The 22249-nt window shown below is 42.9% G+C and overlaps 1 protein-coding gene across 1 annotated transcript; it reads left to right on the forward strand.

Annotated features, from left to right (window-relative positions):
* Positions 1 to 775: 775 nt before the first annotated feature.
* Positions 776 to 6727, forward strand: LOC140465569 (probable G-protein coupled receptor 139). The gene is made up of 3 exons (XM_072561111.1): positions 776 to 798; positions 3853 to 3959; positions 5796 to 6727. Exons 1-3 carry the CDS (start codon positions 776 to 778, stop codon positions 6725 to 6727), a joined length of 1062 nt encoding a protein of 353 aa, XP_072417212.1.
* Positions 6728 to 22249: the final 15522 nt, after the last annotated feature.

A 22249-nucleotide genomic window follows, 5' to 3' on the forward strand; every position in this document is an offset into this window, starting at 1 on the left:
TCGGAATCTCCTGTCTGTCCCTCCAACTATTGAGTCTCTTCCCACTACAGCTTTTCTATTCTCCCCCATTCCTTCTGAGCCACAGATCCAGGCACAGTACCAGAGACTTGGCCACTATGGCTTTCCCCGGTAGATTGTTCCCCCTCCCAACAGTATCCAATACGGTATACTTATTATTGAGGGGAACAGCCACAGGGGAGCCCTGCATTGTCTGCCAGTTCCCTTTCTGTCCCCTGACTGTAACCCATCTACCTTTTACCCTGTACCTCAGGTGTGCCTACCTCCTTGTAACTCCACTCAATTACCCCTCCCACTCCCGAATGATCCGAACTTTATCCAGCTTCAGTTCCATTTCCCTAACACGGTTTCTGAGGAGTGGGAGTTGAGTGCACTTGCTGCAGATGACGTCATTGGGGGCAGTAGTGGTGACCCTTACCTCCCACATCCGACAGGAGGAGCACGCAAATGTCCTAACATCAATTCCCATTGTTCTGAATTCCCAAGGAGTTGATTGAAAAAACTAGTAACCATATCAAATGGGCACAGTGAAGCTTTTTGATTTGGTTAGTGGAGGAAGTTGGGTGGGAGGCACTACCTAAGTAGAGTTTCAGGTAAAGCAGCCCCACAAATATAATACCTCACTTTGTCAGCAGCCCCTGTGTCTGCTCCTGCTCTGTGCGCTCCGGATATTCATCAGGTAAGTTATTAAAGATTAAATTAATTTGCCAGCAGTTCCCTGGTCCTTGCTCTCACTGTTCCCACTGCTGCTGCAAGAATGGAGGCTGCTGATCTCATGAGGTAAGTTTTTAAAGGAGGATCCCTTGGGGAGTTGAGACTATAGTCTGATAGAATTCAAACTTCAGTTTGGGGGTGAGAAAGTGGAGTCCCACAGTAGTGTTCTGGAATTAAAGAAAATAAATTACATAGCCATGGGACAGATTTGGCCTGAGTAGATTAGACAGGAAGGTTTAAAGGTAAGTCAGCAGATGAACAGTGGCTGATGTTTAAGGAACTACTCGATGCCTCACAATTAAAATATGTCCCAATAGGAAGAAAGGTGGTTCGCACATGGCTAAACCAGGAAATCAAGGACAATATAAAGTCAAAAACTAAGATAAGAACATAAGAACTAGGAGCAGGAGTAGGCCGTCCGGCCCTTTGAGCCTGCTCCGCCGCTCAATAAGATCATGGCTAATCTTCTCATGGACTCAGCTCCACTTACCCGCAGTTTCACTATGTCCCTTAATTCCTTTATTTTTCAAAGAGTATCTCCCTTAGCTTTAAAAGCAATTACTGAAGTAGCATTGACTACTTCCCTGGGCAAGGAATTCCATAGATTAACAACCCTGTCGGGGAAGAGATTCCTTCTCAGTTCGGTTCCAGATCTGCCTCCTCTCATTTTGACGTCGTACCCTCTTGTCCTAGTCTCAGCTACCAGTGGAAACATCCTCTCTATTTCTATTTTATTGATCCCCTTCGTGATTTTATATGTTTCTATAAGATCCTTCCCTCATTGTTTTGAAGTTCAATGAATATAATTTGAATCTACTCAGTCTCCCTCAGAATCCAACCTCCCCAATTCTGGAATCAACCTAGTGACCCCCTCTCTGAACCCCCTCCAGGGCCAGCAGAGGCAAACCAAATTCCAAATTCCAATGACAGACTGGAAAATTGAGAAACTTACCAAATAAATAAAGGGATACTAAACATTTAATAAAAAGAGCTAAGGTAAATTATCAAAGAAAACTAGCACAAAACATCAGAAAGGATGTCGAGGGCTTCTGTCGACATTTCAAAGGGAAAAGAATCATTAAGGTGAATGTTAGTCCTTTGGAAGATGAAACTGGAGAGTTCCTCATGGGGAACACAGAAATGGCAGAAATGCTGAATCAATACTTTGCCTCAGTTTTCACGCTGGGGCACTACAGTGCCGTGCCCACTAGAACGGGCAAGACCGAGGTAATAGATAAGGCCGAACTTAGAACAATCAACATCGATAGAGAGAAGATACTCAGTAAACTATTAGGATTGAGGACAGACAAGACCCCCGGGCCTGATGGCCTACACCCTGGCGGATTAAAGGACGTAGTGGTAGAGGTAGTGTATCTATTAGTTACACTTTTCCAAAATTCCCTGGACACGGGAAAGGTTCCAGTGGATTGGAAAAGTGCTAATGTAACAACCTTATTCAAAAAGGGAGGGAGGCAAAATGTGAGAAATTAGTATAACATCTGTTGTTGGTCAAGTGTCAGAATCAAATATCAATATCAGGACATTTGGTAAGTCAAAATGCTATCCTTCAGAGTCAGCATGGTTTTATGAAGGGCAAATCATGTTTGACTAATATGCCAGAATTTTTCGAAGATGTAACAAACAAAGTGGACAAAGAGGATCCTGTCAATGTAATATATCTGGACATCTGGAAGGCATTTGATAAAGTGCCACACAAATGGTTAATTCACAAGGTTGGATAATCTGAGATTGGGCTAATTTATTATCTTGGAGAGGTGACTCGCTGATGGAGAGAAGACAAAGAGTTGGGATAAAGGGTTTTTTTATGGATGGCAAGCTGAAACTAGTGGGGTGACAGAGGGCTTGGTCCTTGGTATTTACCATCTACGGTAACAACTTGGATACAGGGATAGAAGGCTGGACAGCCAAATTAGTGAATGACACAACAATCAGCTGGGCGGGAAATTGCAATGAGGAAATAAGAGCAATACAAATGGTTATAGATCGGTTCGGAGAGTGGGCCGAAGTTGGCAGATGGAGGTAACGTGGATAAGTGTTTCTGAAAAAAAACTGTGCTTGATCAAAATGGAGTGACCTGTTACCTGACTGAGGAGAGTCTTCAGGGTGCTCCAATGCAGAGGGATCTGGGTATCCACATTTAATGAGGCACAGAAAACGAGCATACAGGTCCAGCAGATAATAAAGAGAGCGAATGCAATGTTGGCTTTTATAGCTCCAGGAATAGAATATAAAGGGAAGGAAGTATTGTTGCAACTATGCAAGGCATTTGTGAACCGTACCTGGAGTATTGTCCAGTTTTGGTCCCGTTATTTGAGGGAAGATGTGTTGGTGTTGGAAACAGTTCAGAGGAGGTTCACTCGATAGATCCCAGGGACGAGTGGTTTGTTGTATGAAAAGAGATTGAAGAGTTTAGGCCGATACTGTGGGGAATTTAGAAGAATGAGCGGAGGTCAAATTAAGGGATTTAAATTGATAAAGAGTGTGGATAAAATAGATGTGGAGCGGAAGCTTCCTCTTGTTGGGCAATCTCGGACGAGTGATCATAGTCTTAGGATGAGGGGCAGCAAATTTAAAACAGAGTCGAGCAGAAACTATTTCTCCCAAAGGGGTTGTGAATCTGTGGAATTCGCTCCCCCAAAGTGTGGTGGATGTTGGGACAGTGAGTACATTTAAGGAGGAGTTCAACAGATTTTTCATTGTTAATGGGTTGAAAGGAACTGGGGAGAAGGCAGGAAAATGGGGATGAAGAGTATATCAGCCATGAATGAATGATGGGGCAGACTCGATGGGCCGAATGGCCTAATCCTGCTCTGATATTTTATGAGCATATGAAGGTTCATAGTTTCTTGAAAGTGGAGATCACAGCTAGATTAACAGCACAGAGATGGAACGGAAGGGAGTGGTCATCCACAACAAGCTTTCTTGGTCTGTTCACGTAGATGCATTGGTTACAAAGGTCCAATAACATCTCTTCTTCCTCATGCAGCTGAGGAAATTTGGCATGACCCAAATACTCTTGCCAACTTTTATAGGCGTGCCATCCAGAGCATTCTGTCTGGATATATACCACTACCTGATATGACAACTGTACCATTTAAGATTGGACACAGTTACAGAGAGTGATGAACTCAGCCTGGAAAACCCAATGAAGGAAGGCATGCCATTTGCCTTCTGGACCACTCTATCGACCTGTGTTGCTATCTCAGGTAACAATGGACCTGAACACCCAGAATTCTCTGTGCATCTATTTTCCACAGGGCCTTTTCATTTACTGTATAATTTGTTCTTGAATTGAATCTTCCAAAATGCATCACCTTGCACTTGCCCAGATTGAACTCCATCTGCCATTTCTCTGCCCAACCCTCCAATCTGTCTATATTCTGCTCTATTGTCTGACAGTCCCCTTCACTATCTGCTACTCCCCCAATCTGAGTGTCATCTCCAAACTTGCTAATCAGACCACCTACACCTTCCTCCAATTTATTTATGTATATCACAAACAACAGTTGTCCCAACATCGATCCCTGTGGAACACTACTGGTCAGAGGTCTCCATTTTGAGAAACTCCTTTTCTCTACTCTTCTCTGTCCCCTGCTGCCCATCCAGTTCTTTATTCATCTAGCTAGTAAACCCTGGAACCCATGCACCTTCATTTTCTCCATCAGCCTACTATGGGAACCTTATCAAATTCCTTATTGACGTCCATGTATATAACATCAACATCAACTTTCCCTTATCAATCAACTTTGTCACTTCTACAAAGAATTCTATCAAGATGCTAAGACATGACCTTCCCTCAAAAAATCATGCTGTCTATCACTGATAAGTCCATTTTCTTCCAAATATAAATAGATCCTTTGCCTCAGTATCTTCTCCAGTAGCTTCCTTACCACTGACGTCAGGCTCACCAGTCTATAATTACCTGGGCTATCCCGACTACTCTTCTTAAACAAGGGGAAAACATTAGCAATTCTCCAGTCCTCCGGGTCCTCACCCCTGTTCAAGGATGCTGCAAAGATATCTGTTAAAGCCCAAGCTATTTCTTCTCTTGCTTCCCTCAGTACCCTGGAATAGATCCCATCTGGACCTGGGGACCTGTCCACCTTAATGCCCTTTTAGAATACCCAATACTTCCTCGATCCTTATGCTGACTTGACCTAGAGTAATCAAACATCTATCCCTAACTTCAGCATCCTTCATGTCTCTGTCCTCAGTGAATATCGATGCAAAATGTTCACTCAGAATCTCACCAATTTCTTTGACTCCACGTATAACTTTCCTCCTTTGCTCTTGAGTGGGCAAACCCTTTCTCTAGTTGCCCTCTTGCTCCTTATATCTGAATAAAAGATTTCAGGATTATCCTTAACCCAGTTTGCGAAAGATACCTCATGATCCCTTTTAGCCCTCTTAATTCCTTCTTTCAGATTGGTCCTATATTCCCGATATTCTTCCAAAGCTTCGTCTGTCTTCAGGAACCTAGACCTTATGTACGCATCCTTTTTTCTCTTCGTTAGTCTCACAATTTCACCTGTCATTCAAAGAACAAAGAAAATTGTTGCAAAGGAACAGGCCCTTTTGGCCTATTTCCTAACCTTACCATTTCTATCCCTCAACATGTCTTTCCTGAACTCTAATCAAACTCTTGTTAAAAGCCTCCCACCTATCAAGTGTGGATTTACCTTCAAACAGCTGCTTCCAATCAAAATTCCCCAGCTCCTGCTAAATTTTGATATGGTTGGCCTTCCCCCAATGTAGCACTCTTCCTTTTGGACCACTTATGTCTTTGTCCATGAGTATTCTAAAACTAATGGAATTGTGATCACTATTCCCAAAATGAGCAATCTACCACTGGGTGCAGTTATCCGCCTGATTGTTGTCCGGATGTCATTAAACGGGCAAGCGAGTGGGCTTCCTGTTCCCAAATAACAACCATCTGAACCACCATTTCATTTCTATTGCTGCAGTCTTACCCTTGCTGTGTTAGTGTGACATGCAAGATGATTGATCATTAACTACAGTTCATTTTCCATTCTCTCCTGTAGTGAATTTACTGGGAATTGTGATTCTTTCCCATGGAAAGTGTGGTCTCTCTACCTGCACAACACGCTACCTGGTGTCCATGGCAATAGCTGATCTACTGGTCATTATTACTGAGGTCATCATCTATCAAATCAATTATTATTATTTCCCAAAGAATTTCCTCGATATCACTCCTGTGTGCAGTGTAAACGCTGTCGTGTCATCGGCAGCCACTGACTGTTCTGTCTGGTTCACTGTCACTTTCTCCTTTGATCGATTTGTGGCCATTTGTTGCCAGAAGCTGAAAACAAAATATTGCACGGGGAAGATTGCGACTGTGGTTCTAGCAACATCATGTATCTTCCTTTGTTTGAAAAACATCCCCTATAACTTTGCATACAAACCTTGGGTGATAATTGACAACGTGCCTTGGTACTGTGTTGTGAAGCCAAGCTATTATACAGATCACAAATGGATGGGGTTTTCTTGGTTTGACACTGTTTTAACTTCATTGCTACCTTTTGCTTTGATTTTACTGATCAATGCTCTGACCGTCAGATACATTTTAGTAGCCAGTCGAGTGCGTAAGGGCCTGAGGGGTCAGAGCAAGGGAGAAAGTCACAGAGACACCGAAATGGAGAGCAGAAGGAAGTCTATGATTTTACTGTTCACAATATCTGGCAGCTTCATCCTTCTCTGGTCAGTATTTGTTTTAGAATTTGTATATTATAACATCACTGGAGCAGATCCAACAGATTACACACCATCAGAATACATTTTCCAACAAGTGGGAGCAATGATGCGGAATCTCAGTTGCTGCACAAACACTTTTATTTACGTGGTGACTCAATCCAAATTCCGAGATCAGCTGAAGAGTATGGTGAAATATCCAGTTACTTCAATTCTTCCATTAGTGAAGAAACATATGAACAGGGACATGTCCAGAGTGGGGTAAACAACCAGGGTGCTCTACTCAGTGATTGACAGCTCTCATGGTCAATCATGAAAGGTTACGCAGTGACTGGTAGCTGATTTAGCCAATCAGAGAACTCTGCCCACTAACTTACTGTAATGTCAACCAATCGCAGAATTCTGTCCCTTGTCTGACAACCATATTCCTGATGAAGGGCTTTTGCCCGAAACCTCAAATTTTCCTGCTTCTCGGATGCTGCCTGACCTGCTGTGCTTTTCCAGCACCACTCTAAGCTTGGCTTTGATCTCCAGCATCTGCAGTCCCCATTTTCACCTAACAACCAGACTAGCCAATCACAGAGTGACAGAAATAGCCCTAAGCAAGTGAAGGAGCTCTGCTCAGTGACGGTCATCCAGCTCAGGTGGTCAATACTCCCAGACAGACATGTTCTCCAGTATGGCCGCTCTGTCATCAGGAACCTGACTCTCATTCACAGCTGAACTTACTTGGCAATTGTACATGTCCTCGGACAATTGTAATGTCGACTTGTGTGTATCTTTGTGTAAGTGCGTGTGTCCAATGAGTATCTGTCTCTGACTGTGTGGGGTTATGAGACCACACAGAGTGTGGTGCTGGAAAAGCACAGCTGGTCAGGCAGCATCCAAGGAGCAGGAAAATCGACATTTTGGGCATAAGCCCTTCATCATTCCTGATAACCAGCATCTGCAGTCCTCACTTTCTCCGAGTTGATTATAACCTTACTGTGAAGCCTATTCCAAGGATGCCTACATTGAAATTCTCCTCCTCTCTCTACATTCCTGAAGGTTTTATGCTCAAAACATCGATTCTCCTGCTCCTCAGACGCTGCCTGACCTGCTGTGCTTTTCCAGCACCGCACTCTCGACTCTGCTCTCCAACATCTGCAGTCCTCACTTTCTCCTGTGTGGGGTTATGTGCAAGTTTAGGGTCTGTGAGTTTGTGTGCTCCTGGATTTGTTCCTGTTTGTACATCTGTCTACATTTTTGTGTGAGGCTGTATGTGTGTGCACACGCGCTTGTGTGTTTACCTGCATGCAGGCTAGTTTCTCATTCTGTTGGGAGGTGCCTGAGTGTGCATGTGTGTGTGAGGGATAGTTACAGTCCCAAGCAGAGGGAGAGGAAGCTCTGAGGGAGTGGGTGGGTGAGATATTTTCATCACACTTCAGATAGAGATCAAACTCTGGTAAGTTGTTGAGTTCTAAATTGGAACATAGGAACAGCAGTAAGCCATTCGGCCCCTCAAGCCTGTTCCACCAATCAATGAGATCATGACTGATCTGTGGCCTGTCTCCATGGATCAGCCTTTGGTCATATCCCTAAATACTTTTGTTTAAGAAAAATGTATCTTTTGCAGATTTAAACCTAACAACTGATCCAGCATCCACTGCCAACCACTTGTAAAAGAGAGTTCAATATCTCTACCACTCCCCCGTGTGTAACAATGTTTCTAAAAGCTCCCCTAAACAGTCCGACCCTAATTCTCAGACTGTGTTCCTAGTTCTAGAATCTCCAACCAGTGGAAATGGTTTCTCTTCATTGACCCTTTCTTTTCATGTTCATATCCTAAAGACTGCAATCAGAGCATCCCTAACTTTCTAACTTCACAGAACAAAATCTGATCTAATGTGTTTAATTTTTCCTCACGATGTAACCCCGGTGTTGGTGTCTGTGTGCGTGTGTGTGTTCATGCGCTCGCGTGTTTGTGGTGTGTGTTTAACAGTTTGTGAGATATTAACAGTCCTCAGTACATTGCTGTAGGTGATAAAATGTGTGCGCGCACGCACATATGCAATTATTAATACTACCCTGAATTTGAACATCTTTGACACAATTTGTCTCAATCACCTACTTTGAGATGAACTGTTGATGAAAAAAACTAAGTGTTGTCATATCCCTTGTAATGCTACTAGAAATTAAGTACATTTGTTTTATAACCTTACATTCAATTGTGGAATAAACCTCAGTGCATTTCTTATAAAATTGTACATTCATTTGTAAAATAGATTTACGTTTGTGTCATAAATTTGCATGAAATTTCTGCTAAACCATGTTCAATTGTATAATACATTTATCTTCATTAGCCTCATTAATGTAAACTTGCGAACTTAAACCAATACTTGTATACAAATGTGCAAGGATTAGTGTTCATTTTGGTAATCAATTGTGTCATAAACAAAGAGAACTATAAAGACGACGACGTAATCGCAAACAGGAGGCAGCCATTCGGCTTCTCAAGTCTGCTCCACTATTCAACAGGATCACGGCTAATCCAGGATTCCTCAGGTCCACTTTCCTGCCCTTTCCCGGCAACCCTGATTCCCCGACTGATCAAGAATCTCTCAGCCATAAACATACTCGAGGACTCTGGCCCACAGCTGTCTGGGGCAAGGAGTTCCAAAGACGCTCAAACCTCGGAGTGAAGAAATTCCTCCTCACCTCAGTCTGAAACTGGTGCCCCTTTATTCTCAGACTGTGCTGTCTGACCAGAGACTCTCCAATGAGCAGAAACACACTTTTAATATTTACCCTGTCACAACCCTAAAAAGATCTCTATATTTCCATGAGATCACCACTCACCAATGATCTCCAACCAGAGAAAAACCCATTTATCCCAACTCTCTGCTTTCTATAGGTTAATCAGTCCTCTATCCATGATGGTCCCCTTCCTGTAATTCCATACATTCTTATCTTATGGATGGATGTTTTATGGGGCACCTTATTGAATGTTTTCTGGAAATTCTGGACATTGACATGTCAAAAAAAGCTTCTCAATTTTATCAGCAAAAGGCAGTTGAGATCCCAGGTTAAGTTTGATCTTTTCTGTCTGTCGATGTATAACAATCTGATGCCTTCTTCTCTTTCAATGCCAATCCCTTGGCAATAAATGGGAAAGCAGGAATTGTCCTCCAGATTGGTGGCTGGATCATCACAGTAACCTTCTGTGATTCGGAGCTGTTTGTCAGAAATGGTGATCACGGGAATGATTGAAGAGGATTGTGATCATAAGAGAATGTATGTTTGAGAGATATACAGAGAGAGGGTTAACGGTAGGGTTCTTAGTAAGGTGGAGGAGCAGAGGGATCTTGGGGTCTATGTCCATAGATCTGTGAAAGTTGCCACTCAGGTGGATAGAGCTTGTAAGGCGGCCTATGCTGTATTAGCGTTCATTAGCAGAGGGATTGAATTCAAGAGTCGTGAAGTGATGTTGCAACTGTACAGGACCTTGGTCAGACTACATTTGGAGTACTGTGTGCTGTCCTGGTCGCCTCACTTTAGGAAAGATGTGGAAGCTTTGGAGAGGGTGCAGAGGAGATTTACCAGGATGTTGCCTGGAATGGAGAATAGGTCATACGAGGATAGTTTGAGAGTGCTAGGTCTTTTCTCATTGGAACGGCGAAGGATGAGGGGTGACTTGATAGAGGTTTATAGGATGGTCGGAGGAATAGATAGAGTAGACAGAGGCTTTTTCCCCGGGTACAACAGTGTGTTACAAGGGGACATAAATTTAAGATGAAGGGTGGAAGGTATAGGGGGATGTCAGGGGTAGGTTCTTTACCCAGAGAGTGGTGGGAGCATAGAATGCGCTGCCTGTGGGAGTGGCAGAGTCAGAATCATTGGTGACCTTTAAGCGGCAATTGGATAGGTACATGGATGGGTGCTTAAGCAAGGACAAATGTTCGGCACAACATCGTGGGCCGAAGGGCCTGTTCTGTGCTGTATTGTTCTATGTTCTATGTTCTAGAGAGGGGGAAGGATAGACATGGAGAGGAGCTGACAGACAGGTAGGGGGAGATGGAAAAAGAGATGGAAGGGCAATGAGGTGTGGGATGGAACTCAGAGTCGCCAGGATAGAGCCCAACTGGCGCTCGACCGCTGGAGCTCCTGTGAGAGAGTTTACTGGTCGGCCCACGCTGCTCGCCAGGTGCCTGGGCTCGACGCTAATGAACGAAAGCGAGTCAGGAACTTCCTGGGGGCACTCCTAGTAATTCTTCACGTTTCCATCACTTTCATCTTCATTTCCATTTAAAGTGGTCTCTGTCAGTCAGGTCAGCTTTATTTTTGCTTCCATTTCAATGATTGGTCTCTTGCAGTGTGGAGGGTTGGGGCATATACATCATAGGCATTACATTAGATCAAAGGTATTCAGCTATTAAACAAGATAATGATAGAAACAACCTTGATCACTGTTCAGGATAACCACAAGAGCATGGAACGCAATAAAGATTACTTCATTGGGATCATCAGGAACCACCCGCAGGAGATATCAAACAAACCTGGGTCCATGCCCCTGGAGTACAGACGGTTTGACCCACCGGACACAGGTGAATAGGAGGATGGTGTGCTGTGGGGATGCCCCAATAAAAGTATCATGTTCGGGTGTAACAAATCAGCGAGCAGTGTACAAAAAAGGGAATGGAAGCTCAGGTGACTGTTACCGGAGTGTAGCAATCACGGGTGATTGGTGGGGATTCTTCAACAATGGGCATCCCCGATATGGAGGCTTACCAAGAGACCCAGAAAAGGGATTGGAACTCTGGCAGCGATATCCCAGGAAACTCAAGTGGGTGGCACGGTGGCACAGTGGTTAGCACTGCTGCCTCACAGCGCCAGAGACCTGGGTTCAGTTCCCGCCTCAGGCGACTGTCTGTGTGGAGTTTGTACATTCTCCCCGTGTCTGTGTGGGTTTCCTCCGGGTGCTCCAGTTTCCTCCCACAGTCCAAAGATATGCAGGTCAGGTGAGTTGGCCATGCTAAATTGCCTGTAGTGTAGGTAAGGGGTAGATTAGGGGTATGGGTGGGTTGCGCTTCGGCGGGGCAGTGTGGACTTGTTGGGCCGAAGGGCCTGTTTCCACACTGTTAGTAATCTAATCTAAAAAGGGAAAGTTCATTCTATAAGAGATTAGGAATGGCCTGAAACCAGCAGCAAAGGCACCCTAACCCTTTTGTCTTGAAGCCACATCAGGTTCACAAAACAGACCAGTTTAAAACTAATCGGAAAAGTCCTGCATGATACCATCCCCATGAATTGGTATCTAAGGTGGTGAATTTAGCAGGAACCCAACTGCCCGAATGGTGCTCCCCCTCCCCCCAACTTCAAACACTATACCTCCCAGTGGCCCACTGATTACTGGGACGAGCGATAGGAACAGATGACAGAAAGACCAAACCTGGGACAGAGATACAACATAAAAGGGAAATATTGAATGACTTAGGGACAGCACATGGGGCAGGAGCATCAACCAGTCGTGCCCTTGATTTGGCCGACCAGGACAATAAACTCAGAGTCCTGACCCAACAAGGGAAACAGACTTTGGACACTATTAATGAGCAGGATGCCAACGGGGAAATAGTTGGGAATAAAGCTGGCAGCCTTGTTGGGGGATGTGACTACAAATTGATTTGTTTGGTTGGTCTCCCAACTGCCTGCGTAGTCACCTTCATAATCATTTTTACGTGTTTTTATCGATTGCGAAGTTTAGTCGAACTTCCACGTGGCTCCCCCCGGTAACGACCTGACAGAGGAAACTCAATAACGGAGAGGTGTTTTAATCTGCTCTGTGCGGTTTTATTGGTATGGATTTTATAATTGATTTTATCCAGTGCTAATGTTAGCGAGAGTAGGGGATTTTGATATTCTCTTCCGTTACCAGAGTATTACTCTTGTCAGGCTGGTGAATACGACCCAAGAAGAAACACGAGGTGGCTGGTGACCTTTGGTCATTTAATAGATAGAAAGTGAGGACTGCAGATGCTGGAGATCAGAGCTGAAAATGTGTTGCTGGAAAAGCGCAGCAGGTCAGGCAGCATCCAGGGAGCAGGGCTCATGCCTGAAACGTCGATCGTCCTGCTCCTTGGATGCTGCCTGACCTGCTGCGCTTTTCCAGAACACATTTTCAGCTCATTTAATAGATAACCTTGTTGGGAGTTTGGCGATTATGCACAACTCCATCGATCCCGGTTGGGTGGGAAACCGGGCAAATAACCGCCCCGCATGGTTGCTATTGGCGGCACCATGCACAAAGTGTATGAGCCAAACAAGGAATATGCCATCTGTTTCTACACGGACGGATGGGACCTTTACCCTTATCCTGACACATTTGCCCTCAGGCAGGCATGAGGGGACCAAATATAGTGTCGGGACGAGACATAATCGAGTTGAAAGATCCGTAGAGAAGGCCCCTCTTGCATCCCGTCCTCTCGATAGATGGACAATTTTTAACTCGAGTTTTGAAGGGCCCTTTGATTTTAGTTGCAGGAGAGAATCAGAGAGAGAAAGAGAGAGTACTGAGTTCAGGGTAATTCCACCTGTTGTCATTGAGAAGGATAAAATAGAAGTAATGATTAAATATCCGACAGATAATTTTACATGTAAAGTTTGCAATAATATCTATCATACAACAGGACAATTTAGGAAACAAATAAATGTAAAGGGGTAAAATCGGTTTGAATAAAATGCAGTAAATGCGACTGGGAAGGTAGCTATCCCTCAGTCACATGTCACTGTCCAAAATGTAATAACAATAGAGAAAATAGAGAAACAGAAAATATGTTTCAATGTGAAGTTTGTCCACTAAAATTTACAACGGCTATAGGTTTGGGGCAGCATGAGAGGCACATGCACCTTGTAGTAAGAAATACTAAAAGGAACAAAGATAAAAGAGATAATCCTGAAAGGGTACAAAAAAAGAAAAGGAGTTTGGTCCAGCTCCGAAATAGAGATATTAAAAACATTGGAACAAGAATTTAGTGGCTGCAAAAATATCAATAAACTAATCGCTGAGGGATTAAAAACAAAAACGTCAAAACAGATTTCGCACAAAAGAAGATTATTAATTGAACAAAAAAAGTGATAAAACAAGGGATAATACATGCAACAAGGAAATAGTCCCCAATAATGATAATGAGAATGAAGAGCATAGTGAGAATAATATAGATGTTCGAATTGAGGAAAGAATAATAGATGGAAATTAGTACCAAGGAAATATTAGGGACAAGAGGAGGACAGAATTGACTAATAAAGCATTAATGGAATTACTCGACATTATTGAGGACAAAATAAGTAAAAACAAGTGAATAACGCTGAATTATGAATGAGATAATTAGTAAATTATGTAATTAAAAGGATAGTAAAAAAGTAGATAAGGAAAAAGTTGAAAATAAAAATGGAACCACTCGACAAAGTTATAGGACAACACCTGACAATGCTAGAAAGTCATAGAGCAAGAAAAAAGGACAATTTAAAGAAACACTGACACTATATAAATATAAAAAAAAATATCTAACTAGACCATTGATGGAAGCTCCAACTAAATGTGTATGTCCACTAAGTAAGGATGAATTGGAAGAATATTTTATTAATAGACAATCAATTCCCAATGAAAAGAGTAATCTAACAGGTTTAGCCAAATATAAAGGTAATATAGATAATACCTTGAATGACATGCTGACCTGCCCCATTTTGGTGGAAGATCTCAATCAGGCCGTTAAGGCGATGGATATTGAAACCGCGGCGGGGCCAGTTCAGATGTTGGTCAAGGACATTATTGGAATATTTAATAAAGACAATAGAGTAATCCTGAGAATCTTTTCTAATTGGTTAAAAACAGGTAATATCCCTGAAGTAGAACTGTATTAATTCCACAAATTAATGAAGATGGATTAAAAGATATAAACAACTGGAGACCGATAACAATAGGCCCGATTTTATTAAGACGTTTTACAAAGATTATTGCAAAGAGATTAAGTAAGGTAATCAATTTAAATAAATGTCAAAAAGGGTTCCTCACTGGAGTTGCTGGCTGTGAGGCAAACATTAAAATCCACAGTAATGTTATCAATGGAGCCAAGAAACAGAGAAGAGAATTAGCAATAGTATTTGTAGGCTTGAGGAAAGTCTTCAACACAGTGGGACATTAAGTAATAACTAGTGCGCTTAAAAGATTACAGCTTCCCCCAGGTTTTATTAAATTAATTATAAATTTGTGTAATAATAATTTTACAGTAATTGAGGGTTTTAATTGTGAGACTAATTTGATAAAGATTTTAAAAGAGGTAAAACTGGGTGACTCTGTCACCTATACTTTGTAACATTGTAATGGACATCCCCCCCCCCCCACCCCCCCCCCGCCCCCCATCAGTACACTCGGAGAGAGTAAAAAGGGAATGTTTTTAGACCCTGAAGGAGACACAGTTACCACTGTGTGTCCCTTCCTTTTGCAGACGATATAGCCCGAGTCAGCCAATCATATGAAGGGATAGTACACAATTTAAAACTAGTAGAAACATTCTGTGATAACACTGGGTTGGAAGTCAACGTGAAAAAGACAAAGGGATTTCATTTTATTTAAAGAACAAGATGTTTATTTATAACTGTAGGGTAAAATGGACACTTAATGAGATAGAAATACAGTATATAGAGCCAGGTAATACTGATAAATATTTCGGGGCAAAAATTGACCCGCAGATCGGGATAAGCCAATCTCACTGGAAGAATCAGGCAGGTAATTGGATAGTAAGTCTTAAAAAGTCCTTTTTAAAGCCAGTGCAAAAATTCGAGTTGCTAAAATCTTATTTTGTCCCTAGATTGTATTATTATCTTATTTTATCTGAGGGATCTCAAAATTACTTAAATAAACTGGATAATTTGATTAAAGATACGGTTAAAGAAATTTTGCATCTCCCTCAATCCATCGCAGACGGGATATTATATGCCAGGAATCACAATGGCGTCCTTGGATTGCATAAATTAACCATGTTTATTCCAATTGCCATCTTGAGCGAACTTGAATCGTTATACGGATCCTCAGATGAAATTCTTCGTACCTCGTTTTCATTTGAGGGGACAAGTATAATATTGAAAATGCAGAAACTAAGTAAATTAAATTCATTGAAGGAAATTTGGAATCCATATATAGACAGGCAATTGGACGAAAGTACAAATATTACTGATAATGAGAACATCAACGGTATTGAAGAATATAGTAGCAAATCCTTTACTATTTGGAGAGAATTGGAAGGACAGAAATGGATGGCCTTGCCCTGTCAGGGGACAGGCATCATTTATTTTAAAAATGATAATATTTCGAATAATTGGTTGAAAGGGATCCAACATATGAAGGTGGCAAAAGTAATTAACTCAATCTTCTTAAGAACAAATTTATAACCAACATGGGCACCATTAGCATATGGAAGGCCGTTTAAGATGAAAAATTGTCAGAGATGCAATGAAACATCAGAAACAATCGCACACATATCGGGTTGGTGCACATATGTGAAGAACATGTGGATTAAGAGACTTAATAGAATCACTGAGGAATGAACTAAGTTTATTAAGACAAGAGGATGGACTACTTTTATAGAACCATGAATTAAAGATAAAATGGGGAAACTTTGGATTCCGGACTTAATATTTAAAAAAAGAGAATCGTACTATAGTAGTGGATGTGACAATCCGAATGGACAACCAAATTTACTCACTTGAGCAAGTCTGGGAGGAAAAGGTGAATAAATATAAACATCTTGAGAGAGAAATTATGGCTCTCATTAAAGGAACAGTTGTATCCTTCTACGGATTCGTGATGGGATCCCGAGGGAAATGGTTGAAGAAAAACAATGACGTAATGAAAGACCTCGTGACCGAAAAATATAAGACATTTGCACGGAACACCACGAATCTGGTTTTATCCTTGACTTTCGAGCTGCTAAGGATTTTTATGGATCTCTGAGAACTCTATCAATATCTCTATTGGACATAATTTAATAATGTTTTAAAATTTTAATAATTTTAAAATAATTTTAGGTAAGATTTTATGGTTAATTTTAGTTAATATTTTAACTAGTTAAACTGTATTTAGGAATAAAGCTATGTATTTTCAATCACATTAAAAGGTGTTGGGTAATATGGGTGAATAAAATTAATTTACACTTTCAACACAACAGATGATAAATGTGTATCTAACATAACGGGTGAATAACCCCAGCTCAATCCTCGCTTTATTGTAATTCTGATTCACAAAGTTTTATCCTATTCCCTTAAATATCATCTGGTTATGGCTAGCGAGATAGGGGTATTACAACGTCGACAAGCGACAGAACAACTCGGAAAGGACACGATCCATTCACATGGTGAGTGCATGAAATTAGCCGGGCTGGAAGGAGATTCCCAAACGAGAAACCAGATGATGAGGGAAATTGGAAGGTGACAGCATGGAACAGAACTGGACCCTGTGCAGCAAACATGGACAGTGGGGGATAGACAGGGACAGGGTCCATCCTGGAGCAGCAATGAACAGATTGAATCATTATTTAAGGGAAAGAAACACTCCAAATGATCAGACTGCCACCTGAGGCAACTGACCAGAGTCTGGCTCAACGGAGACTGTAAAGGGACTCCTGGGAAAGCATTAGGGATGGTGTTAGGATTCCCAATAATGACACACGACAGAATTAGACTAAAGGTGTCTGAGGCAGTAAACACAGGCATGATTCATGAGGATCTATGGATAGGAGATGACAACATCCTACACAGTACGCAGTAGAGAAGAACAGGAGGTTCATAGGCACCACTTTGGACAAAGAGCACCAAACTAATCCTGTGATAACAGGCCTGTACCCAATTTATTCAAATTCACACATGCTGCGTGGCTTCAAGACAAACATCAGCCTGAATTGCCCCAGAAAGGTTTACAATCTGGACACAACATAACCCAATGGGGGGGAAGAGCCTACAGGGGAGGGGGGAATACTGCCCCAACCTCCCCTCACCCTTATCACTATGGGACAGCCCAATGCAGTGTCTGCACCATCACCACCCTCTGTATTAGGCCCCACATCCCTGCCAGAATAGGCCAAACTCAGCTGATAAATAGACACAAAAGGGACAGGGTGGAATTCAATGGGAGTGAGAAACTCCGGCAAATGGTGGAGGAATACCCAGTGAAGTATAATCCCGGTCTCCTGCCTCTGCCGGAGGAGTCACAGCAGATTCAAGCCCGGTTGGACACAGCCCATAGAACCATCACCAAGGCGATACAGCAGGCCCATGATACCAATGAACAGGTAAAGGAGACTCGAGTAATGACTTGGTGGGAGGATTTCTGGGACTGGGGCTCCAACATACAAATCCATCCCTGTGTCTGCCTTCCTGACAGTGATAACCGTGTGTGTTACTGACTCTGGTGAGCCCAGTGTACATCACCAGTCCTCACTGTTACATTTACCCAGTGGAAGAACAAACTGTCAAACTGAATTTGGAGACCTCCGTCCACTTCCAGTCTCCCCCAGCCTATTGAAACCTTGTCGATATTTGATTAAACCCAATTAAATCAGTCTTCGTTACCATTGTGCATACAATGTTCTGTAATATTTGTTTTCTTAACGAATTTTGAGATTTAAAACATTTCCTCGATATTCCCATTTTCCATTCTCCAATGTATAAAGTATTCCCCGGTTTTATAACGTTTCTTCACTTTCAAGTTTCCAGTTTTGAAACTTTTTGTTAGAAATTGGTTTGATTTTAGAACTTGTTTGGCTTTGCCATTTCATTTGTTGTTTGATCAGGCGAGTGAATCTTAGCCACCCTTGTGCATGAATACGGTTTGATTTTCTTTTATTGTTAATGACTTTATGACTTTATAACTTGTGGCCATTGTAGTTTCCCTCTTGTTTTGTATTTGCTCATGTTTCCGATACCTTATTTATTCCAGTTTCTGATATGAGTTCCATGTACCTTTCTCATGCCATCTGTAACACTCCAGTTGGTTATGTATATATTGTGCTTTATTAGAGTCTGAATGGTTGTAGACCCACCGGACAGAGATTGGTCTTCTATTTTGTGATCCATCATACCTTCGTTCAGGATCAAGAGGAGGGACTGTGGTGGGAGAGTCTGTCCAAAATCATTGATTTCTGATGAACTTCAACATGTTTTTTTGTCCATTTGAAGCATCAATCAGAATTATTTTATTGCCTTCGGTCAGCAGGCTTGGTGATAAACTCGGTGAAGAGTGAATTCACAAAAGCACAAGTCACATTCCTGTGCCATGTGATTGAACACACACACACACATCGCGCATGGGATGTGAAAACAAAGGTTTTTGGGGAGCGTTCCATTCCAAAGAGAGAAGTACCATGATTCCTGCGACTGTCTGATTGTCATCGGAAGGTCGTACGGTATTTTAACAATGTGGCTGCTTCATTGACGGACTTGAAGTGCATAAACTTTCAGTGGATGAAGACAGACAGGCAGAAGGTATTTGACATCCTGAAAGCTGTGCTCACCACTGCCTCAGTGTCAGGCACAAAGTCATTCAAGGTGGCTATCAATGAGAGTGATGTGGGTGTCGGTGCTGTCTTCTTGCAAGACGACAATAAGATAGACTGATTGCATTTTTTCCATAAAATTGAATTATCAAAATAAACATTCCACGATTGAGGAGACCTTGAGCTTAGAGTTGGTGTTGTAACATTTCAACCTTTTCATTGTCAGTAAGGTGTTAGAGATAATTGTATACACACTGATCATAATTTATCCCAAAAACTTTCAAGGGTTAAGGGCAAAAATTCCAGATTGTTTAAATGGAGCTTATTATTGCAGCCAGTTTGAAGATTATACACATGGCAGGACAAGAGAACATAAATACTGATGTATTGCTGCAGCTTTGAGGGAGATGGAGGTGTTCAGTACCAGGAGAAAACTGACAAAATAGTCTGGAATGGTGAATGTCCGCACAGTTACAGTCAGGGTGTATTTATTGTGGTCTACTCACAGCCTAAAGCTGAAGGCTTTCAACAAATGAAGCCATCTTTGTGAATGGATGAGTGTCTTTTTTGTTTAAAAAGAGGGGAGGTGTGACAACACTAGGTCTTAAAATCAGACCCCAAAAAAACAACAAAATGCACCTCTTAAAACCAGAGGGAACAAGGTGTCTACTTGAATCCAATTAAATAAACAACTTGAGGTCTAGGTTGGCTTTACAAAGTTTGGAACAATAGAAGCAGCCTGAATGGGTGGGGTCAAGCTCCCCCACAGCCAGGATTGTTAAGTTCAGTTCCTCAGTAGCAGTTGTTGCTGGGGTCTTGAAGCTGGGCTTGAAAGCTGCAGTTCATCTTTCCATCGCCCAAATTTGTTTTCCTCCAGCACTGTAGAATTGCATATGAGATCATCTCTTACTGAATTTGCCTTGACCAAGGGTGTGTTTGTGTTACTACATTGGAACAGTTACTGTTTATTAATTAAATTATAGCATTAATATTTCCAATGGAATTATATATTCCACTTTCTGGTTTCTTTTGTGACATTTGAATAATGGAGAATGAATAAAGTTTGTTTTGCTTCAAGTCTGGCAGGTTGGCCAGTTGAATTGCATCCAGAATGCAGCGCCTGGCACTTTCCTTCAAAAGTGAGAAGAAGTTGGGGTCTCGTGCCTTCGTAATGTACATTGTGGGGGGGGTGGGAGGGGAAAGTGGAGAGTGGAGAGAGGAAAAGGAGTCAACATTTCAGGGGTAACCCTTCTTGGGAGAGAACTTCTTCAAAGTGGGCATTCTTTGAATAGACCTCACAGTGGAACAAACTTGGTTAGACACTAAAAAGACTGCAGATACTGGAAATAAAACCCATCCGGAAGGGAGGCTGGAAATACAGGCACAGCAACTGGAATAAACAGGGCATCAAAACTGGCCAAAATACAAAGCATGCTGGGAATACTTGAACCAAGACAAAAGACAATTCAGCCTCAGGGACAAGTCATTGCAAGATCCTAAAACCCAGACAATTGCTAACTGGAGGCATCAGAACACATGAGGAAGTGTGAAAGGGCAATTCAGCCCTTCCTGATGAACAAACACTCGACAGACCAGCTCCCAGTATCTGGGAAGGAGCTTCCGTTTCTAAAGAATCAGATCGTTCAAAATAAATAGTTAACAGTCTGAAGGTGAACTCTAAACCTTTGTTCAAATAAAGTTGTGACCTGGTTCCCTGCCTGTAGACTGGTGCAGTGTAGCCTCTTCCGAGCACACCCCATGGTGCCTGGGGAAGTTAATACTGTGTACATTGGTTAAGGTGTCCATAGGGTCTTTGAGACCCCCCCCCCGTTCCAGATAACATTTTGGCTTCAGAACAAAGTGACCCTTTACGTCCTTTTAACCTGAACTGCCTTCCTTGCCGGTATCTTGCACGTTCAGCCTGAGCTGGTCTTGAAGGGAGCAGCTGCCCCACGTGAAGGCCAGGGTATAATCTGAACATGAGAAACACTGGCACTGACCACCCATGGAGCCTTAAACTGGGACAGGCAAAGCACGGGCCGGGGGACTACACCGGATCCTCATTTTCCTTTTAACCGGATTGATTAAAGGACGACATAAACCTGTTAAAATGACAAGGGATCCCAATGGCACAAACAGCAGGACACCCTGAAGCAATATCTGTGTGAAATGGCCCAAAGGGGCAGCATGTGCCAGGGAGCCAGCCTGGCGTTGGGGTGAAGGTTCCCTGGTCCAGGAGCTGTGGGGAGAAGCCCATTGGGAAGTGGGGAAGAAAGCTGTAAAGCTTATCCCAGTGATTGGTGCTGCCTGCAGCTGGAACAGACTCCCCAGGGGAAGGCAGCATGGGATCCAGGCATTCCCAAAATCAACTCCACTCTAGAACAGAGCAGAATGACAGGCTCAAGCTCTTCAACAAAGCAACAAGACTGAAAGTGACAGGAAAGCTTGATCCATGTGGAACAGTTCCAGCCACCATTTGGAAATGTTTATTCTAGTGAGGGGAGGGTCACTGGGGACCAGGAGACAGCCTTACTCTACATTGACAGATTGAAACAACATTACAGTCAGCTCCAAGGGACTGTACCGGTCTCCTCCAAGTCTGTAACATGGAGCGATACACATCTGACCCGAACACAGAACAAAGTCCCAGGAACAAATCCAGGCCCCAGGAGAAACCAGTCTCAGCCCAGAACGGGCTAAACGGGCACCTTTGGGGTTCTACCTCCCCATGGAGATAAGTGAGAGGTTCAACACTGACCCAGCCTCACCTGATCCACCTCTGCCCCACAGACAGGGAGCCCCACCATCTTTCCCCAGGGTGACTATGCCCCCAGCACCCACCCCCTGACCCATGTACCCAGAAGGAAAGACCCATGTCTGTTATTTGATGAAATCTATCTCCAGGCTGTCACACACTGATTGGACACGGAGGGTCACATGCCTCAGGCCAGCAGGCCATTCAGACCCACCCTGAGAACCAGCAAATCAGGAGGGAGACCCTTGACACCAGGAACGGGGGTCCTCCCTGCCATTGGGCAAGATAAGGCAGACCGCATCGAGGCGCTAGACAAATGCAGCCAACCAGGCGAACACTCCAGCAGCTTTGCATGGAGACTGTGTCCAATATGTCTGATTTCAGGGATATGACCCACACCACACTAACCCACAAAGGCAGAAGCTGGGTCCACAGCTTTGTCTCCCATTACCTCAGAAAGGGGGAGGGAGAGGTCTGTGGACTTATGGGTCATCCACAAATTGATCGCTGT

This window comes from Chiloscyllium punctatum, chromosome 42, assembly GCF_047496795.1.
Source record: "Chiloscyllium punctatum isolate Juve2018m chromosome 42, sChiPun1.3, whole genome shotgun sequence".
Classification (NCBI taxonomy): Eukaryota; Metazoa; Chordata; class Chondrichthyes; order Orectolobiformes; family Hemiscylliidae; genus Chiloscyllium; species Chiloscyllium punctatum.